This window comes from Apteryx rowi, unplaced genomic scaffold, assembly GCF_003343035.1.
Source record: "Apteryx rowi isolate R43461 unplaced genomic scaffold, aptRow1 scaffold_63, whole genome shotgun sequence".
Classification (NCBI taxonomy): domain Eukaryota; kingdom Metazoa; phylum Chordata; class Aves; order Apterygiformes; family Apterygidae; genus Apteryx; species Apteryx rowi.
This window is the reverse complement of record NW_020450905.1, coordinates 48,939-70,141: the sequence shown is the minus strand read 5'-3', so window position 1 is coordinate 70,141 and position 21,203 is coordinate 48,939. Positions and strand designations below refer to the sequence as shown.

Sequence of the window (21,203 nt, the reverse complement as noted above, 5' to 3'; positions counted from 1 at the left end):
CACAARTTAGTAGGATATCTGAGCAAAAAAGAGAGACTATAAATTAAATGAAAGACTTAAACTGAAGATATTAAGAGCAGAGGGTAAACTAAATGCAGTTGCTATTTACACACAGTACGGTGGGACTGAGCATAGCTGGTTAATGCAGAGTTTTGCTCTCTTTGGGAAGGCAAGCAGCCAGAGGCTCTTTTAGGGAATAGACTGACAACGCTGTACAAACAAATCTTCAAACAAATCATGAAGCTCTGTCTATCTACTGGGGTGTTGTTTAGAAGCAAATCAAATATTTAGTGATTTAATAGTCTCCTTATGGAAAGAAGTGACTCCAGTGATTCAATTTGGAAGCGTCTGAATAGGAAGTGACTTACCAACATTGTCTCTATATTTAGTTATCAGTAACTGTCTCCCTGGAAGCACTGAGAGATTGGAAGAGTCTAGGAATCTACTAAACTATTCTGGTAGCGAAGGCTCRGACTGGTTGTCCATCTCTAATTATTAATCACTTCTGGCTTTGCTCTCTCAGCGTGAGAGTGATAAAAACGACAAGTTCCCCCAGTAGCCTGGGTGCAACAACTGCCTGGCAGGCAGCTGGGAGCAGAGGGTGAAGCAAGGCAGGGGCCTTGCTGCCGCAGTGCAGTCCCACAGTGCCTGGAAGAGGAGAGTGGGGCAGGCTGGTGATGGTAACCAGTGCCAGCCATGGCCCAGCACAACTTAGGAAAAGCCTGGGGGCCCCTTGCCTCACTGTAGCTGTGCTCTCCAGTTTTGGGTGGAGGCATGTTGTCAAGACTCACTCAGGTGACTTGGACTCTGGCAAGTCTGTTGAAGTAGTTCTTTCTTAAACAGAGGTATCTAATACTTCCAGTGAGATGTTTTTCAGGATCACCAAAATAAAAACAATGGAACTCTTTCATCTACCTGTTATTCTAACTTACTAAACATGTAAAATTGAAGTATATGTCACCAAGCTGAATTAGAATAATCAGTCTTGGGCAATTAAAACAAAATGCAAAGCACATTCAAAAAGGCTTATTTCTCTGCAGGCTTGAACGATAAAGCAACAATGGAAGCTTGCATTTCTGTTAGAAGGAGTCAGAAATTATGTGAAACTAAAATCTGACAGGAAAAAAAGCCAAAACAATTTCCACAGATACAACTGTAAACTTTTTGACTTAGCCTTGAGTTGGAGYGTGCCATCATGGATGAAACAAATGTGGGCTTGTGTTAAAATTAAAAGACAAAGYGTACCTTATTGAAAGACAAGAACATACTGTATTAGCCATTATTTCAGTACAGTGGGTTGCCTTGCTTTTGGGAGTTTGTGTCAGAAGCAGGAAGATAGAAAATTACAATTATTATTGAAACATCAGTAAACTAACTTTGTGGATGCTTGATTCTCCAGTAAACTGAGAAGGCTGATCTTAGTCATATCCATGTGAGTGTACTGAGATGGAAGGACTGGAAATAAAAGCAGATGAAAAGGAAATGACCTTTCTCTTTTTTCGCTCCCTTTCTTTCTCTCACACTGATGCACTGTTTTRAATACATAAATATAACAGTTATACTCTCAGTTATTCATGATAATGTGAGCGTGGAATAAGCTGAATAAAGGAAACCCACAACTAATAGAAAATATATGTAAGAAGAAAGCWCATTCACCTTTGAAAACCACGACAGCCACTAGATTCTCTAGAGAACAGACATTAAGTGTCTGTGGCATTAAACGGCAATGGCAAAATGGGAACTGAGCTAAACTGTCTACATTCTGCATTATGCATTTTTGCAGAAGAACAGCATATTGGGCAATAGGACCATACATAGTCCATAACCAAAGCTAACGAAGAGTTTACTATACACTTTTTCTTTAAAGGCTGTCATCTCCCCCATATTAGCTACCTGAAGCTGTCTTGCGACAATTGCTTCTTTATTCACCTCACGTTGTCATTACACTTAGTATTGAGCAAAGTGATAGGTTTTTCTTCCCCTATAAATGTATTCTAGCCTCTAGCTGACATAAATCTTTTGTTTTGTCCATTCTACAACATGAGAATTCTTCAAACCCATATCTACCTGTGTACATTGTACAAGCTCACATTGTTTCCCCTTGATTTCAAAGTAAGATATTCAAGTAAGTATTACCTCATGGCTACATCCTGAGTACATTAAAGTCAATGAAAAATTCCAAATTTTTAAAGTAGGATCAAATATTGAACATTTTGGAATCGCTGAGAATTATGTCATTCACCTGTGTACTGGTTACAGCATTTGATCCTAATCTTTGCGAATGGAAAAGAAAAAAAAAAAACATTCAAGATCTAATACATTTTATAATTACCCACTTGTATCTTAGGATCTTCTCTAGAAACTTTAGTAGAGCTGACACACAACTCTGAATGGTCTCTTGAAACCGAGAGAGTAAAAGCTTTGCTGCAGAAGTAAAATCTATCCAGGTAGAAAACAGATACTTGTTAGTCATACTTTGTTAACTTACAGAAATATARTGCGTGATTTTGCTAGGCATCAAATTTCAGTGAGTGCAAAAGCTCATTACTGATGGAAAACTTCACAGAAACATCGCTATGTAAAGACTTGCTTAAAAATAGGACTTTACTATATCTGCAAAGATTCCCATTTTCTATAAGAGCGAGCACATAGCCAATGTTACCTAGTAAGCTATTTGTTAAAATTCAGCAACAGATAAATAATAAATAGAAAAGATATTAATTCATGAATGGTGGGGGGAGGGGGAACCCTTGAAGCAGGTGGCAGCTTCCTGTGCTCCAGGCAGGTGTCACTACTGACAGTTTCCAACAAAGCAGAAGATTCAGGAGGGATCAAAGACATCAAATATTTTTTTTTCCTTAGTTTTAATTGTGATCAAGGGTTTTGAATTTCTATCATCTCATGCAGTGGCAGGAACAGCCAGAAAACAGAAATGGCTGAGAAAGGATTGTCATTTCTAACATCAAAATAATTTAATTACTTTATTTGTAGTAAGGGATTTCATTGCATTTTTTAGTGTGACCACCTGTCAGAATAGCTGCGTGTCCTCTCTACTGAAAAGATAACCAAGGACTGAAATTCTTCAGTGAGGATGTATTTCAGGAGAAGCCAAAATACTTGTGAGGTAGGGGCTTTAATGAGTATTCCTGCCATGGAGTGCCTACTTAAAATGTTGCACCTAGGACAGGAGGAGAGGAATGAGAGGGATAGATTGCTCACGGCAAGCAAGAGATAGCTCTGACTAGCCCTACATCTGCTTACAGTAGGAACCAAACACAGCTTAAAAAAAATTCATAAATTTAAGAATCCTTTACAAAAAAGATTTAGGTGTAGGTCTTCAAAAGTATCTGGAAATCCACCTCATTTAGGAGTCTCTCCCTCACTTATTTTAATGTGAATTAGAGTCCTCTGAGGATTTCTAGGCATGTAATCACTTTTCATTTTCTACATTTTCTCAGAAATGATAGTTCCATAAAATATGTTTGTGCTATTGATTTTTACTCAAGTCTGATGCCAAAAGGCACAACTCCGAGATTGTATTTCTGTGAATTCATCCATATGAACTCATTTCATACGATGATGTTTGAATTTAAGTTAGGAAGCCAATTATACTCAAAATGTTCTTCTTAAGAATGGCAGTTTTAACTCAGCTGAACTGTTCTCTGGACAGACTCAGAGTTAAACCTACTTTATTGGCTGGACCCCTGATCCTGCAAGAACACATAATTACTATTGTAACTGAATAACCTTAACGAAGTCCTGAAGGAGCTGGCAAAAGCCTCATGACAATCATTCCACTTGCTTCAGGTTTTAGATGCTTTGTATCCCCACTGATACTGCAAAGTACCAATGCAACTCCAGATTTCTCTCCTTGGGTTGCACATTTTTACTGAAATTGCTGTCTCATGAAAATTAAATGGAGCTTCTGGATGCTTTTGTGCAGAGTCTCCTCATAAGAAAAATATATTCTCTCATGAGTAAGTTCAGACTAGAGTAATCTCTAGTTCCTCTGGACCACTCTTTATGACATTCTTTGGACTTTTTATTCACCTTCAGTCAAATTCTTTTGCCACCTCCATTAGGATTACCCTTTTGACTCAGGTCATTACATTGGTTACATAAGCCTTTATTATGAGGTAAAATATCCCAATTATTGGTATTGTAAAAAGCATTACCTGAATCTATAGTATTATCTGTGTTTCTCTGGCTTCGGCCTGCCAGGCTCATGGTGAAGTTTGCTGTGCCTTTTTTCCCTGGAGCTGGTTTCTTTATTACTGGTTTCACCTGTTTCTGAAGTTTGGTGATGTTGTTCATTGCACTTGCCACCGATATGTCAACTTGCTGGGTTAAGTTCTCCAGGATAGTCTCTGCTTTTATTTCAAGCACAGATTCAATGAGCTCTTTGAAGCCTCTCTGCAGCAGGGGGATATCTGGCTGAGCAAGTTTAATAAGCACAGGTATACTTGCGTTCACTTTCTSGATGCTGCTGGCAGTATCCTGACACAGCCCCCAGGCCTCGTGAGCAGTCTTGTTCAGAAGTGGCATGCTGTTTGAGAAGCGGATCGACTTGGCTTCCAGGGCCTTAACCCTAGAACTCAGCGTCTGAAGCTGAAGTGAGACCATTTGCTCTTTTTCTGTTGAAGCAGCTTTGTTTTTTTTCAGTGAGATACAGTTATTTGCCAAAAACTTGGAAATTTTTGACTCCATGCTCTGGAGGCGAACTTCGTGGTCCTTTGATTCCTCCACAGAGTCAAATAGTTTTTCTTCCAGGCGGCTGATGTCTTCTTGTTGATTGTCTACTTTTGATGAAGTTTCATTTAAAATATAGTAAACTTTTCTGAAATTATGGAGGATACTTTTATCAGACTCCTCATATGGAAGACTGGAAAGAGACTGAGTTACTTGTGAAATGAATTCATGCCTCTTCTTGTCAGTGAGTAGTATCCAGAGGGATTCATTCAACTGTTGGAACTGGGGAACGAAAGCCAGAAGGCTGTCCAGCTTCTCAGCTCTGCCACAGCAGACCTCAGTCTCATTTTTCAGAGCACTTAGTGTACCTTTCAATACATAGTTATCTTGAACAGAGTCAACAGCACTGTTTATAACTATCATGGTCTTGTTTAATCCATCTTCTAGTTCCATGAGGCAGTCATTAATACGACTCTCAAAGAGTTCCTGGTAAGCCTGAGATTCATTTTTAAGTCCTTCCTGCGTTTTGGAAAGTTCCTTAATTGCAGAACTCATTCTGCTAATGACAGTCGTCAGGTTTTCGAGCTTCTTGTTGATTGCTTCAGCTTCAATTTGTTGTTCATATTCTGGAGTCAGACTAAATGGTGTCCCTTGTTCAATCAAGGGCTGCAGGATCTCCATATCATAGCACAAATCATTGATTTGCTCATTCATTTTATCCATCTTATTGTCCAATGGAAGGATCAGGTCAGAAAAACTTCTGTTTAGGACAAGAACGTTCTCTTGGGTTGCTGCCAGCTGTGTTTGGAAATCCTTTCTGCACACTGACAACATGTCATCACAGACTCCCAGAACAGAGTCTCTCTGAATTTCCAGTGAGATACTGAGATTGCTGATCTTGCTATCCTGGACTCTTAAGTCATCATAGATCTGCAGCACCATCAGGCCCTGTTTCTTTAGTTTCTCATGCAGCRTGAACATGTATTCTGTAACATTGTACTCTGCGACTTTATCTGCTGAAGGGATGTTTTGGCCCGAAGACTGTTCAGCTGATAGCAGTTGTTTGTGCATATCTTTCATTTCAGTAAGGGTCTTATTTAGAGATTCATAGTAAATGATGCTTCTTGACCGCTGATGCTCCAAGTTATCTTCCAAGGATTTCTGCTTTACCTGTAGAGCTTTCACAGGCTTGTCACAAGTGAGGGTCATTTCCTCTTTTATCTGCACCATATGGCTCTTTAGCTCCAGAATATCAAGCTTTGTTGGCCCACTGTCTTTCTCCTGAGCAAGTTTTTCTTGGGTTTCATTCAAATGCTTGACTAATTCTTTCGTACTTTCAAAATCTTCTGATAAACTAGACACAGACTTGAAAATTTGAGCCATGCTCTCTTGCATTTCATTTTGAAATACTTTTAACTTTTCTTTGACAATGTCTTTGACTAATTCATTAATAGTTCTGGATTTGAGACCTTTGAGAAAAGAAGAAATATAGAMACAATCAAACCAATTTTGTTAGTAATATTAACTTATTTTCACAACATGAGGAAGCTTGCAGTGCAGTATGGAACTGAAATGTAATGGATGGTCCCCTCTGATTTACCCACCCACAGAGCAATATTTAAAGCTATATTTAGAGGGCAACTAATACTGTCTGAAGACTCATCCCTCTTTCTAGTGAAATCAATAGGAGTTTTGCTGTTGATCATGAAATGGCAAGTTCAGACCCTGCATATATGGTATCAACTTTGATCTCCTAGCTAATCTGTTCCTGAGCACAGAAACGGAGAGATCTGTGTACTTTTGTGGCTTGCTCAGAAAAAAATGGAGAAATGTGTCCTTTCTTCATTTGGAAAGTAAGTAACAAACACCTGCTTCAGCAATGTTCTGGTCAAGAAGTAAAAACAAAGGAAAACTATTACTACCTTCCTATTGTATCATATGTGGCAAGTGATCATATAACACGGTATAGAGAGAAAAAATAAAATAGGAAGAACAGGCCTATAGAATATCTAAAATTAGTATATTACAATTCCTGCAAAAGGCAGACATTTTAAAACATACAGCTTTAGTTAGTTTTGCATACTGTAGCTCTTAATATAGCTCCTAGGAGCACTGATCATAAAAAGTACTAGGCAAAGAGAGGTGAACGTGGGGGAATTCCAGTCCTGTGAATACCACCAAAATATGTCTCCCATGTAGCCTTAAGTGGGTAAAAACAGCCAAAAAAAGTGTCCATCAAGGCTGTTGCATAACAAACTTGGGCTAATTAGAGCAGTAATTCTGCTCCTTTAAGATTAGAAGGATTTCTTCAATTTGTTCCCCAAAGGTAGCCCCTATGTCCCATAAGTCAAAGGACTGGAGCTCTCTTTGCAGGTTTCTTTTCAAACCCTATGCACCCTTGCAGCCAGCTTGCCATATAACAGTTAAACATATGATGGTTAAACCCTTTAACCTCTATAATTCCTTGATGACCATCAATTCTGATTAAAACAGTCTTGATAAGAGCAGAAATTCTCCTGTTGACTTCCTCCATTTTCCTCCCATTTTACTATTACCTGGATTTTATTGCTTCATCTCTAAAACAGCACAGCAATTTCTAAACCATATTTGAAAGTACATTCTCAGCAAGAGCAGTAAAATGGTAGGAAATCAGATTCATGAAACCCAGTGATAGYAAATGCCCATGCAACTTCTGGAAATTATTTGGGCTCCAGGGGACCCCAAATCCAGAGGATTCCAAATAAAAATGGTTTCGTTCAGCAAGCTAGAGAGCAGTACGGTACTTTTTCTATTCAGGAAATCCTTTTGAATTGTGCAGTTCCAGCTGGAAACAGAGCTAGAGTAATTGATAATAGTTGCTTTTTAGGAACTAAAAATGAGTCTCATTCTTTATTGTGTCTGGTAAAATGGACAGTAAACACTGCCAATGCTCAGGGGAGAAAATCGTCACTTGCTCAGTGTTTTTTTCAAGGCAGGATATAATAGGTAGGTGCAGTAAGTTTGATAGCCTTGAAAAAAGCCACTTAAGAAATAGCATGAAGTTTCCCAAGCAATACACTCAATTACTGTGAACTGTGGTCACAGATGTTACAGTGATTTTTACACAAAGYGTAAAAAACAGCAAAGTGATAGCATTGAGATTTTCTCTATTTTTTTTACTTCTACTACCAGAACAGCAAGTAAATGACTAGACAGATGCAAACACATGGATGTGCACTCACACATACCACAGAGCTTTGTCATTGAACTTTAGGGAAGTAAAAACAGTAAGATACCTGAGAATGAGGATATATTGGCAGCCGAGAAGAGGAACCAAGACATGAATGAAGAGCAAAATAACTGACATGCAAAAAAACCCCTGTTGTCACTAATGATTTGGTCAGGTTACTTTATGCTGCTGGAAAATGTTCTGTGGTTTTAAGAGATATAAGGAACTATGAAAAAAAGTTTAATGCTGACAGAAAGAAGCAAGGTTAGTCAAAGCCTTCTTTGAGGAGCTCATTAAAATTCTTCATCTGTGTCAAATCTTGATGATATGCATTCTGCAGCAAGAGGTCTTGCACAGGATCTATACTGACCTTTTCTTCTGCGACAGCCAAAAAACAGCCTTGCTCTCTCCCATTCCTACTCTATTTAGTTGAATCATGGGTGTTGTGCGGAGCTCAGCTTCTGCTCTTCAGATGTTCTTGTTAGGAAGGGGGTAGAAACTGACAAAACAGACAATTTTTGTTTCCCTCCCTTATTTGCTGGCTAGGACAACGAGATACCTGGCAAGCAAGAAATATTTAAAAGTTCACTGGGAGCTGTGGGAGCACACTTCTCCATGGAAAATCCTGAAGAGAATTTCTGCTGTAGGTGACAATTGGGGATGATCTCAGCTTGAGCTAAGAATACATACAAGTACACTCATGGATGTAACTTGATCTTTCTATTGCTCATTTTGAAATAGGAATGTCCAAACTACTTGCGATCATTAAAGATCTCCTGCACTTTTTATGAGATTATAAATTTTAATTCTAATTCCCTGGCTGAAATCCAAAGTATGTAATTACATTGGGTCAACATATATTCCCTTTGCAGTTTCAACTATTATTTGAAGAATAATGTACAAAATAATGTATGTACACAGACGACTAAGTTAAGGTTATATATTCAGTTGTAAATGACATTTCTGACTTGGAAGTGATTAATTCTCCATTGTCAGGTTCATTTTTAAAACAGCGTATATTGTTATATTAATAATGAAGGGGAAAGGAGTCCATAAAAAGGCTAGACATGGGTGAAGGAAGGAAGGAAGAGAATAACACATAATAAGCAGAGTGAGAAATTAAAGGGAGAACACCAAATTATTTTCTCTAAATAAGTGAAAAGTGAGACCAATCTCTTGACTACTGAAAACAACCTTTTTGAATGCACAGTAGGTTTTGCTAATGAAATTAAAGGAGCATATCAACTACTACAGTGATTGTGGCCCTGTATCAACAGATGATGTACATGGGAACAAAGTCTGTCTGCAAATGAGAACAAGAAATAAAGACTTCGCAAACAGTATTGTATTGTTTGTTCACAGAACAGACCTCAGGCCTAACGAGCCTCGATACAAAGCTGAGTACCCATTAGAAATTCTGTGATAAGAAGGTGAAAAATGGATGTGAGTAAAGGACCAGGGCATCATGGGAAAAAATGGAAAGGAAGTGAAGCAGGAAGAAGACTGAACAGCATGGAGCCATTACAGACTTAATCATGCTTTGAAAGTGCGCTGCTTCAGGTTGGCAGTAGTGGTGGGGAAAGCTGTGAAGTGCTTTCCTTCCGGGGAGCTTCCATGCAAGCAAGTCTTGCAAGTCTGACATGTCTGTGCTGCAATATGCTGCACATCTGAACTCCCCCGCTTTTAGGACGCTCTTTACCCACTCGAAGTATGACAGAGTGATACTCAGTGGACAGGAACTACAGTGGCCCCTTACATTATGTATACAAACCAATAGAGAAACACAGACCTTGTTCTCTCTCCCCTCCTTCCCAATGTTTATTTATGCACAAGTCAAGAATAACCTGTATTGGAGTGCCCATAGTTAGAGTGAAGGAAAGCAGTTGATAGCAACATTTTCATTAGAGCTACTTGATTAGGAGATAGATTGAGAACATAAATCAAMAAAGCACTAGCAACTGGAGATTTCATCTAAGCAGGTATAAAATAGAACATGGCAGATAAAAGCAATAAAGGCTTAAAACACATTTGCAGACAAGCATGAAGCAATGTTTCTCATACTGTGCATTTTAATTAGAATCTGGACCCAAAAATGTGGATGGGGAATGGAGAATCAGGGGCAAAGGATGCAGCAAAACACCTCTTGGAAGAGCATGAAAATGACAGCTAGAATGAGTAGAATATAAAAAAGAATGAAAAGAAAGCAGAAGGGAAATGGGAAATATTCTAAGACAAATTAAATGTATGCCCAAGGGTCAAGAATGCCATCTAGCAATATGTGGAGAGGTGAAAGCAGGTCACAGAGAGAGATGGGATAAATGTGATCCAGGGTACAAGAGAGCCATCTAGCATGTAGCACAGGCAACTCAGGAGACAGAGGAGAACTGAAAATACGAGAAATAGTACCACATTTGATAAATTTGAGGGAGATACAAAAGCACTTATTGTTTTGTTTTATTTCAATGTAAAGAGCTCAATGTAAAGAGCTCCAGCTTGGGGAAAATTCCTGCAAAAAAAAAAAAAAGAGGAAAATACTGCATATTGAGAAAATGAAAGCTTCAGTCCTGATCTGTTTGTTAAGCAACTTTTGTAGTTGGATAATAAATAGCTCTTACTGCAGGATTCACGAAAAACGGATGCATGATTCTGCTGCCCAGCCTTCTCATCACCAGCCATATCTTTCACATCTACCCAACAGACCAGGGATAGTTTTTTACTTGATTTTTTAACTCATGAACACAGGTGTTTATCAAAGTTAGCCTATTATTATCATAGAGCCAAATTATTCAGCAGAATGGTCACCACATTATTAATACAACTACAGAATCTCTTAAATGTTTCCCCTGCAATGTGCATTATGTATTAAAGAATATTACTTGGACTTTGCAGCAAAGCAAATACTACCTCCTTTAGCAGCTGTCAAGTAAACAAAAAACAGAGATTAGAATATTTGCAGAAGCCCTAAGTAAATGGAAATGCCTTAATAGTGGCTCGACTTAAGTTACCATATAAACGATACAGTACAATGTAATTTATTTTTGTCACTATAAAAGACACCATAAGAAATGTTTAAAAGAAAAAAATTCCTCTATTATGATATGAAGCTAAGAAAGAGTTCTCCCTGCAAATGTGGATCAATAGAATAGGACACTATGAATATTTTTAACAGTATTTTTTTTTCTGGCACCTTTAACTGGGTGAGTGATTACATTAATTTATTTTTCTTACCTTTTAGAAAAGACTGGAAGTCTCTGCCCTTATCTTCATTGATTTTGCCTTCCAGAGAGGAAAGCATCTTGCTCACATCACTCATGGCAGCAGCAATGTTGTCAACCTTCTTCTGTAGAAAAGTCAGTTTCATCTCCTGGCTGCTAATCTTCTCATTCATTTTTTGAGTAAGTGCTTAGTCAGAGAACATAACAAGAGAGGGGGAAAAAAATAGCATTATTAAATTGGGGGTGGGGGAATATAATTGACTTGAGAGACTTTAGCTGAAAGTGGAGTGAAAAGTTTCTGAATTATTAGTCATGAGTGAATCATCTTGATTTTTGTCATGTATCATGTATTAGTGACATTCAGCAGCACAGCAGTAACTAATTACTGAAGCATCTGTATCCATTATAAAGTATTTATAATTCTAGAAGAGTACTTTGAATGGTTAACATATTTTAATCAGCATAATGCCAGTCTTCCTCTACCTAGCACCCTACAGGGGATTCAGTTAGCTCTCATTTATTCTATCTCCTTTAATATAATCACAAAAGCAATAATTTTTACTTACCATTTATAACATACCAACTGCATGAATTTGCAATGCTTGTGTCTGAAGGAATACATCATTTTTTCAGTGTTGGGGTCAAAATAAAGACTAGTTCAACACAGCAGCAAGGCAGAAAAAATACCAGAAAAACACCTAATAAATGACTTCAGAATGATTGTCTGTCATTAAGAAAAAATGTCCAACCCGTGAAGTCCAGTTTATTTTAAAACCTGCATAAGTTGTTCCTGACGTTTGTGGTCTCCTTAGGTTTAAGGAGACCTGACTGGATGTTTTTTGGTTAGGCAGTGGTGAAGGCCTTGATCTTGCAAATCGAGAAACTACATGACTTCAGGCATCCATTTGAGTTTCACTGCTTACAGGGATGAGACTTAGCCTGCGATTTTCAGAAGATGCTGAGAGAATTAAATGCTCTAATTCCTGTTAACTAAGCTACAAAATCTCTTTGGTTCTTTCAACAATTCAGCCTAAATGGCCTACCTTATACACATGATGCTACCCTGCGTGACCCAAACCATGCTATGACTTAATAAACTGCTATGCAAGATATTCTTTAACAGTACATACAAATATATACTAGTGTAAATTTATAGTATTGCTCTTATGATGCTCATTGGTCTTATGTCACTTTGCAATATGACATCAGTGTCCTTCCCCATGGCAGTATGTGTTTGTAATCAGAAATGATGTGGAAGCACAGGAGCCTAAAGACTACACAAAGAAAGAGCAAGTTGCATGTAAAAGGGCATATCTTCTGACTAGACTTTCATTCTTCAAAATTCTAGTATGCAGAATACAAAAATAATCAACTCATAAGCATTCATGAAAAAACAGAAAATCCATTAAATACACCAAGTCTGTGCAGGTAAGTGTGCCAACACCCACAAGAACGCTCTCATACAGAGGCACCTTGGTTGTAAAACTATTAATAGGCAGAGCCTGGTGGATATAGCTGTTTTGGGTTAGGATGATCTCCAGCTGTCCATTCTGCCCATCCAGGGTGTCTGCTTCAATAGAGGCAAAATTGTGTTTATGACTGGTTTAAAGTCTGGCAATTCTCAGCTTTCCTCAGCGTCCCCATGGAGACAAGCAACTGATGTATTTTCTTYGTCTGAATATTCTCAATCATAACACTACTCTCTGATTAGGAAGGAAGAAAGGTCTGGATACTTCTGATCCTAGCTGAATTGTTATTATGAGAAAGCAAGTTGAATTCTTTACCGGCTCATGCATGGTCACCAAAACTGATAACTAACTGCCATCTGCAGGGTGCAACACTTTCCTCAGTTATGTTTCTGTGAGCTCTTGAAGGGTATAGACAAGCTGCATAAATGAACCTGAAGGTCTGGTTTATAGCTGGCATGGCTGCATAGTAGGAGTTGAAAACAGAATCTGGCTCGTAGAGTCCTGACAGCTGTCAATGGAGCAACAGACCAAGGTAGTCAGATAGTTCTGGCCTCAGGCCGCATTTGCAGGGCTGGCAAACAGAACAGGTATCTCTGTACTTCTAATCTGACCCCATTTGATTTAAAAATCACTAAAAGGCAATTAACACAGAGCTCCGAGATGCCAATTTTAGAGTTATTTTTCAGAGCAGAATTGGTACTAAGAGAGGTGGCATGTTTACTTTCATGCTATATTGATTAGACTCACTTTTTCATATGGGTTCTGACATCTTGACAACTTCCTCCAGTGCTGAGAAACTTGGTTGTTCACATAGCAAAGTGCAAGAGCCTTCTCCTTTCTAATTCCCATTTGAGACTGCCTTTCTATATCTCCATGTCACATTCAGTCTTTCCCTCTGCCACCTATGCCTTCTAATTTTTCTCTTTGTCTATTATTAAAGTAAAACACATACACGGCCATAAACATAYACACACGTACTCTCTCTTTAGAGCCACGTAGCAGTCTGGATTCAGACACTGTCTTCCCCCCTACATGCATGAATATTCCAGCATGAAAGCAGTATATTGACAAATGGAACATACAGACCCGAGAAGATAATTTGCCTTATTATTTGGTTCTGTAAAGTGTTTTAGGATAGGTGCCAATTGTGTGAGGGACAAAGACTGTAACTGGGTGGAGGTTACATAATAACCTAGTGAAGACATCTGTAATTGAAACACCAAGGGTTCAGAAGAAAAGGAAGGTAGTAAGAAAGTTCAAGGAACCTGCCTTCTTTACTTTACAATGTCTTTCACCTCTTGTCCATCTTCTGGCCCCTCACCACGTAAACTACACAAGCTCATTTGGCAGTACGTAGATAACACTGCCAAATAATTTGCACACAATTTGCCAAAAAAATTTTACCTGACAAATGCAGAGTCACTCGCTATAGATGAGTATATCACAAGTAGAGAATAATTTTTTCAGACAATTTCCTTATACAAACATAATTCATGTATTTCTTTTGTTGTTATTTAATCACATGATATGCTGATTATTAGCAGCTTTTAGCAGTTCTCTGAGTACAAAGACTTTCTATTTCTAAATCATTCTGCATTACCAACATCTCTGCACCCTTGAAGATGTACCTTCAGGAGATACAGACTAGAATATATTATAGTCTATCAGTTACTTTAATACATCTAGTTCATGGGTGTCTTTTCATGTGTCTTTAGAGTGAACACTTGATATTTGAATTCTTGGTTAATTAGACTGATCTGATAAATCACGTCATTGTTTCTGCTCCCAGTTTAGTGAGTGTGCAAACATGCCTGGCATGAATAAAATTCAGTTCCTATGAATGCTTATGCAGACAACTATGAAATTAATTTTCTGCAACATTTGTGCTGGTAAACTTTAAATCACACAGATGGTAATGGAAAATAAATATAAAGAGAAATAAGCACACCCAGCACCTCAAGAGACTAAGAGATGAAGCAGCTTTTCATGCAGCAGCCACCTAAGGTAACTTCTCAGTGGAAATAACTTTGAATAAAAGCATTATTGTTGCTGACTAGCTCTGACAATGCTGAGCTCCGTACATACACGCACAAGAAAACACTGATCAACATGCTCCAAAACCTTATAGTCTAGATAGATAGAAGTAAACACAGTAGTGGACAGGCAAATACTGCAATAAGAAATGGTCATATAAACCTTTGTGATATAAAACTGTAAACTGTCCCTACCTTGCTTAGTTATTTCATCATCCTAGATGGAGAAGTTTAAAATAAACTTAAGCCACCCTTGCCAAAGTTTGAAGAGTCACTGTACTGTACCGATTTCAAATATAGCATCAAATTTTGTAAGAAGATACATAATAGCAATGATGTCTTCAGATAATATAATTAACTCCCATTTTCTTTTATGATGTAATGCTGGTCTATACTACTACTCCTAGATTTGGGTTAGTTTATGTGAATTCATCTATTCTACCCAGTAATATAGCGGTTTAAGTCTTGTTATGCAGAATGACTTTCCCCATTTTTATTAGCTTAGCCATAGACATCCTATAATTGCTAAACTGTCAGTGTCTTTAAATTCAGTTTCTTCTCCCTAACTTTCTCAGAGAAGTGCGCCACYGAAATATGACTACCAGAAACTCTAATCATTCATTCAAGTCTCTTCAGCAGACAGGGATTTTTTTTTTAATTATTTTTGCAGTGATCTTAGTGAGTCATGTGGTCAGTGAGTAGGCTAAAGATGATAGTAATTATAACAGCTGACCTGGCTCGCTGGGGTCCTGTGGAGCTCCTGGTGTTCTCTCACTGACAGTTCTGCTGCTTTCAGCCTGGTTGCTATGTATAAGCAATTGCTGTTGAGCTAAAAGAGGGAGGAAAAAAAGGAAGGAAAGCAAATGAAACACCGAACATGATGAAATCCAGATTCAACAACTGCCTTCTCTCTCTATTCTATTCCGACTCCACCAAAGCCTAATTATTTGCAGTGATTTTTGTGTTATCTGCTTGGTTCATCTATAACACAGTGTGGGACCACATTGATGAAGATAATGAAAGGTTTTATAAGTGCCTTCCTGAGACTGTAGTTGCTTGCAATTTGCAGGGGTTGGTGTTAATACTCAAAGGTCAAAGCTTGCCCTATAGCAAGCAGAACTTGAAAATTTCCAAGGCTAAAAATCCTTGAGATTTTAGATCAATATAAAACAGCACTAAAATATATTCAATGTACAGACTATCAGCTCTAAAATTGATTAGATGTTTTTCATAGGTATGAAATTGGCCAAATTTCTTGAAAATGATTTTTTTTTTTTTTTGTGGATAACACAAATGCTCAACCACAAAAGCTGCTCACTGATGGCAGCAGTGACATTACATCTTTGCAGCACTTAAAAAAAATTACAAAATGCAATCAAATTCCAAGAAATGTCATCGGAGATTTGCAACTAATTGGTACATATATTAATGTACCTTCCTTCAGAAACGTGGTAAGTTTGAAAAATATTTTCTGTTTTCACAGCAGATGAGATTTTCTGAGCTTATTTTATACCTCAACTCGAAGATCCCAAAGCACTTCACAAAGAGATAGTCAAACATTATGTCAGTGTTGCAGCTGGAGAAGCTGAGACCCAGAAAAGTGAAGTGCCTTTACCCACAAAAAAATCAGGAACGACTGATGGAGCAGGGAACTGAAATGAAATTTCCACCTTTTTGACTTCCTTCTCTAACCATTAGGCTTAACTGTCTCTCATTTCAGTATTGCTGAACAAAATGAAACAGGCACAAAGTAGGCTGTAAATGTGCTAGTGTAAGTTCATACCAATTTTTATATGCCTGTTCAGTTCATGAAGGATTTTAAAGTGGATGTTGTTCTAGTAGGAGCATATCTAAGGGATGCCACTTTAGCTGATATGATTTCTAAACTTTAGTACAGTACAGGCAGGTGAACTTGGTATGGGGACACTATTCTGCAGTGCAAGCACTAAAAATCTAATCTGGCCCTAATGTGAGTTTCCAAGGAAACAGAATGAAATGCCGAATCAAGAAATTCACTACATATCATCAGCCTCTTGGCACTGTATATGAGGATCAATAAATTATATTTAAGGATAATATAATATGTTTGAGGTTGTAAATTAATGGGAGAAGTAGCTATTAGGACAGGGATTCATCAGATTAAATTATCATATGGACTGAAATTTTCATGGAATCTATTGGAGTTGACTGGTTAAAAAAATACAAAACCAAAATTCTCAAACACAATTTCAACAGCTTCTGTCATCTTTCTGTGGCCATGACTGTTGACAGGAGTTAAATACTTGCATTCAGCCCAATTCATTATACAGGATTTATCAGGTGGTGATATGATGATATAATCTATGACAAGGGAGTCAGTTACTTGCCTGTGATAAAGACCAGCTAATCGATGTCCTTATATTCTTTCATTTACCAGTCTTTCTGTCCCTCTGTCCTTCCCCCCTCCCCTACTTACCACCACTGTTACTGCTACAGACACCATACATATATATATTTTTTTATACTATCCATTTTATCTTTAATCCTCCCTATTAAATCAAGTGCCTCATTCACAGCTTCATATTACAGAATTCCCAAACCCTTAGGGTCATTTTTATTCACTTTTAGAGTTTCAGGGATATATATTTATCATTGCATGCTTGTTTTACTAATGCTTTAAACTGTTCAGATCATTTAATCTCTGTAAGACAAGAGGCATAGATATCACCCTGTTGGAGCAAACCAGCTGCACCACTGATGCGTTATCCTGCTTTTAACAGAAGCAAGGACTGTAGCCAGGGATGCGCACGCACATCTCCCCGCAAACAAAAGCCAAAAGACAAAACCCCATGCTGCACAGTTACGGAATATTATAACCATATGGCAAAAGTATTTCTTGGGCAGCCTTAGAAAATCAGTGTCTCCATTTATGAAACAAATTCAGAGCAGTCAATGGCAATATAGCTTCTCCTACATCATTCTTCTAATGTGTCTCAGCCCTTTTCCAAATGAACCACCTTGAGACAGTGGTAATCACCTCAGGTGGTGATTAAGTCATGTGCGTATTGGTCCTGCAGCTGAGATCCCCATCCTGGATGGGAAACAGCAGCAGATGTGATGGGAGCACCAGACTGAAACCCCAACACATACTCCTTAGGTTAGATATAGCAAACGGATGGCTCACATTTGAGAACAGTTAAAATTTGGATATGCTGCACTCAGTTTAAGCCAAACCTTCAGAAAAGAAAACATAAAACTGAAATTAGACTTCTAGATCTTACAGGTGCCATTTACAATATGGAAGCGAGAACAAAAAGGCTGTATTTTTAGAAATGCTGAGCAATGAAGAGCTCTTCCTGTTCCTCCAGGAGCTTCAGGGTGTTCAGCACTTCTGAATATCAGATAATGCACATAGAAATCCAATGTTAGGCTCCTATCATTGAATATATTGGCCTAGATGTATAATTTATTGTCCCATGTATTTTTAAACACATAATGTGCAAAATGATTTCAGGGAATATTAAAAATATGGAAATTGGATCTTTTTCTCTCAATATATTTTTGATGAAGCAGGAGTAGCTAAAGGGGAAACACTGGTGGGAGTTTGGTAGTTTCCTCCTGTTTTGCCTTATAATGCTTCTGTGTTTAAAGGTGACCCGCTGCCTTGTGTCTGCAGCGCACCCCACGCAGAGGACAGCGCTTGCTTCTGAGCAGAACATTTTAGAGCCACCTGCTGGAGAAATTGCATCGCTACAAGGTTAGAGAATTCAGCGCTAACAATGGTTATGACTCTGTCAGCAATTTTGAGGAAGAGCTGTGTGCTCTAAACCACAGCTAGGGTAGATGGAAGGGAATCTATGAACATTAAGACACCTCAGCTTCGCACAGCTGAATTTGAACGCAGCACGACTTACATGGGAAGATGCATCTTCTGGTTCTTGAAATCATTTGCGACACGTTATATAGTATACATAGACCATATGTGCAGGAGTGAACTGAGAGTTCTCACCCTTCCCGAGACATTCTAATAGACATTTGCTCTGGAATAAGGTTGGAGGTTGAAATAGAAAGCTGCGCTTGGTAAAAATGAAGTGTTATGAATATTGCAGCTCAGAACTGACAAACACTTTCATTGAAGCAACTGTACTCCCACTTAAGCATTTGATATTCCCGAGTCAAAATATTTTGATTTTGTTGAATGGTCCGGAATGTCTCAAACTAAACTGTTTATGTATGGTGGTGTTTTGTAAGACTTTAATAAGCAATCTATGTCCACACTGTTCCTTGCTTAACAAGACTTCCTTGTAAAGGTGCATTGTCCACGCTGGACTAGGATCCATGTCATATCCCAATTTGGTCATGTGCTGCCACACGGCAAATAGAGCTGGAGACAGTGATCTGAACCTTTCTCCTCCCAGAGGCTCTTTTATCTCACTCACTGCTACGTTACCTGCAGAAATATCTGTAACCAAGCAATTGTAACAAGGCTACCAGATCTGGTTAACAAATGTCTAGTAATAGCTATCAGATGGTGACAATTTTTTTCCTGCCTAGACTGTCAGACTGAAATCACTATGCATGATAACTTAGAGAAAAGCTAAACCAGAAGGAGTTTCTAAAGTAGTGTTTGTCACAACCAGCCCATATCACCGTAATGGTGCCTCCCCAGGATCTAAAGCATACTGCCGGAATACCCCAGTTCGCTTAGCGAGGAAATGGTTAAATCAGTTCTGTTGTCTGAGCAGAGACACCAAGGGGAGGACTCTGCAGAGCACAGTCAGAGCTTACAGAATAGCTCTCCCTGCCGCTCTGTATAGACAGAGCGCCTGAAGACAGGGCTGCTGGGATCCCAGCTGCTCAAGTTCATTAGCTGAAGTCCCTTCCTGGGRATTGAACAATGCAGGCAGGGCTTGTGCTGGTGGTCTGCTCCTCCCGGGAGGGAGGATTCCAAAAGCAGGGAAGAGGAATATTTCTGACATAACACCTTTCATCCCAATCTCTTTAAGCACTTCTACAAGCATTAATTAATTAAATCTCCCAGTGCCCCTGTGAGATAAGTGTCATCTCAATTTTCTAGATGGGTAAACTTGGGCATGCAGATTATAAGTGACTTCCAAGTTATTCAGCAAGTCAGAAGAGGTTTGAGAATAGAACCCAAGAGATCTATTTTCAAACCCATTGCTGTAACACTTGACAACATATATTCCTTTATTCTTATTTTTACACCATGTCACTACAAGTTGTTATATATTCTTTCCTGATCAGTGCTTCCCTGTTGTTTTGATGCTGCGTCAGTTGTATCAACTGTACTCTCCCCCTTCTTTTTTAGCAGTTTTAAAATCTATTTTTGCTCATGTTTGTGGGTTTTTTAAAGCAAACCTTTAAACCATTTGATCCACACTCACTGGACAGCCTTGCTCACTGACTGAGCCCCACATTAATATCTGACTCCATGCTTAGTTGCACAGAAGAGAATTCTGTGCCTGCTGAGATTCTGTCTCTTCAGCATTGATATTTCCCTCCTGGATGTAAATAAGAGTGATTTCTCTTCATTCCTCTACATTAATTTTTAATCACAGCCTCTACTTTACCACTGCTGATTGAATTCTCTACCACATCTAATGGCCTTTCTTGTAATACTCATTCATTTAAAGTGTGTACGCTGATGCCATATCTTATTTTTCAAGGGCAGCTTGTTTAAGGCCAGGAGCAAAGAAATAGCTATTATACAGATGTTAAACTACAGTACATTGCCATATGTTTGAACACCCGGGCAATGGTAAAACACTCCATCCTGTCTGAAAAAGGCACAATTATGCATGGATCATGTATAACACCAAGTAAAATTCAGTCACTGTTGAATTGAACAACATTTCTACCCAGTTCTGAGAGAAAGTTGGCAGATTATTTTATCGCATCTAAAATACATTCTCAGAGCCTGAATCTGAAAGCCAAAAGCATTACAGTGCTGCAGAGTTTTTATAACAAGTATTCAATGGAGGACCTGGATTTAACATCACCAAGACTGCAACACTCAATAGCTAAAAGGACAAAAGTAGTGAAGCACTGAATGCAAACTCCATATTTTAGCAAAACAGAATCAGGTTCAAGATTATGAATTTTATTTAGAGTGAAGAGAGGAAAGGAAACTCTACTCATCTGATTTGGAAATTCATGCAGGGTGAACAGTCAACATCCCAAATTGTTTTAGCCCACTCTGCATTTTTCCTGTCTTTGAATTAACAAAGAGTGGTATTTATTTTCAGCAGAGCCATTTGCTCTCAAATCAGATTGTATTGTTTTCTTCTGTGGAAGTGAATAGGTTTCAAACCACTACAACTCACTTTCGGGCTGACAGTTTTGTCCGCTGTACCCAGGACAACACTTCCACTCCAGTGATGTTACTATTTTATGTTTGATTCTGTAGGCTTGGAGCGTTGCTGTCTGAGACCTGCAAAACAAAAACATTTTAAGCCTATTTTAGGTAACGGTAAAGTTGTAGGATACATATATAAATACTTTCACTTTCTAATATGTCAGCTTTATTCTTTCATTAACTGGTTGAAACTAAAACCTCATCAGGGTTTGGTGTTTCAATAGCAACTGGAGT

General features: G+C 38.4%; 1 protein-coding gene across 1 annotated transcript in view; it reads right to left on the bottom strand.

Annotated features, from left to right (window-relative positions):
• The window catches only part of MMRN1 (multimerin 1), a 45,904-nt gene that overhangs the window by 4,716 nt on the left and 19,985 nt on the right, over positions 1-21,203 (bottom strand). Inside the window, exons 3-6 of the mRNA XM_026084205.1 lie at positions 20,938-21,044; positions 15,348-15,443; positions 11,126-11,299; positions 4,176-6,158 (exon numbers count right to left, since the gene is read on the bottom strand). Of these exons, the coding sequence (XP_025939990.1) occupies positions 4,176-6,158; positions 11,126-11,299; positions 15,348-15,443; positions 20,938-21,044 (2,360 nt within the window). The remainder of the gene's footprint in view (positions 1-4,175; positions 6,159-11,125; positions 11,300-15,347; positions 15,444-20,937; positions 21,045-21,203) is intronic.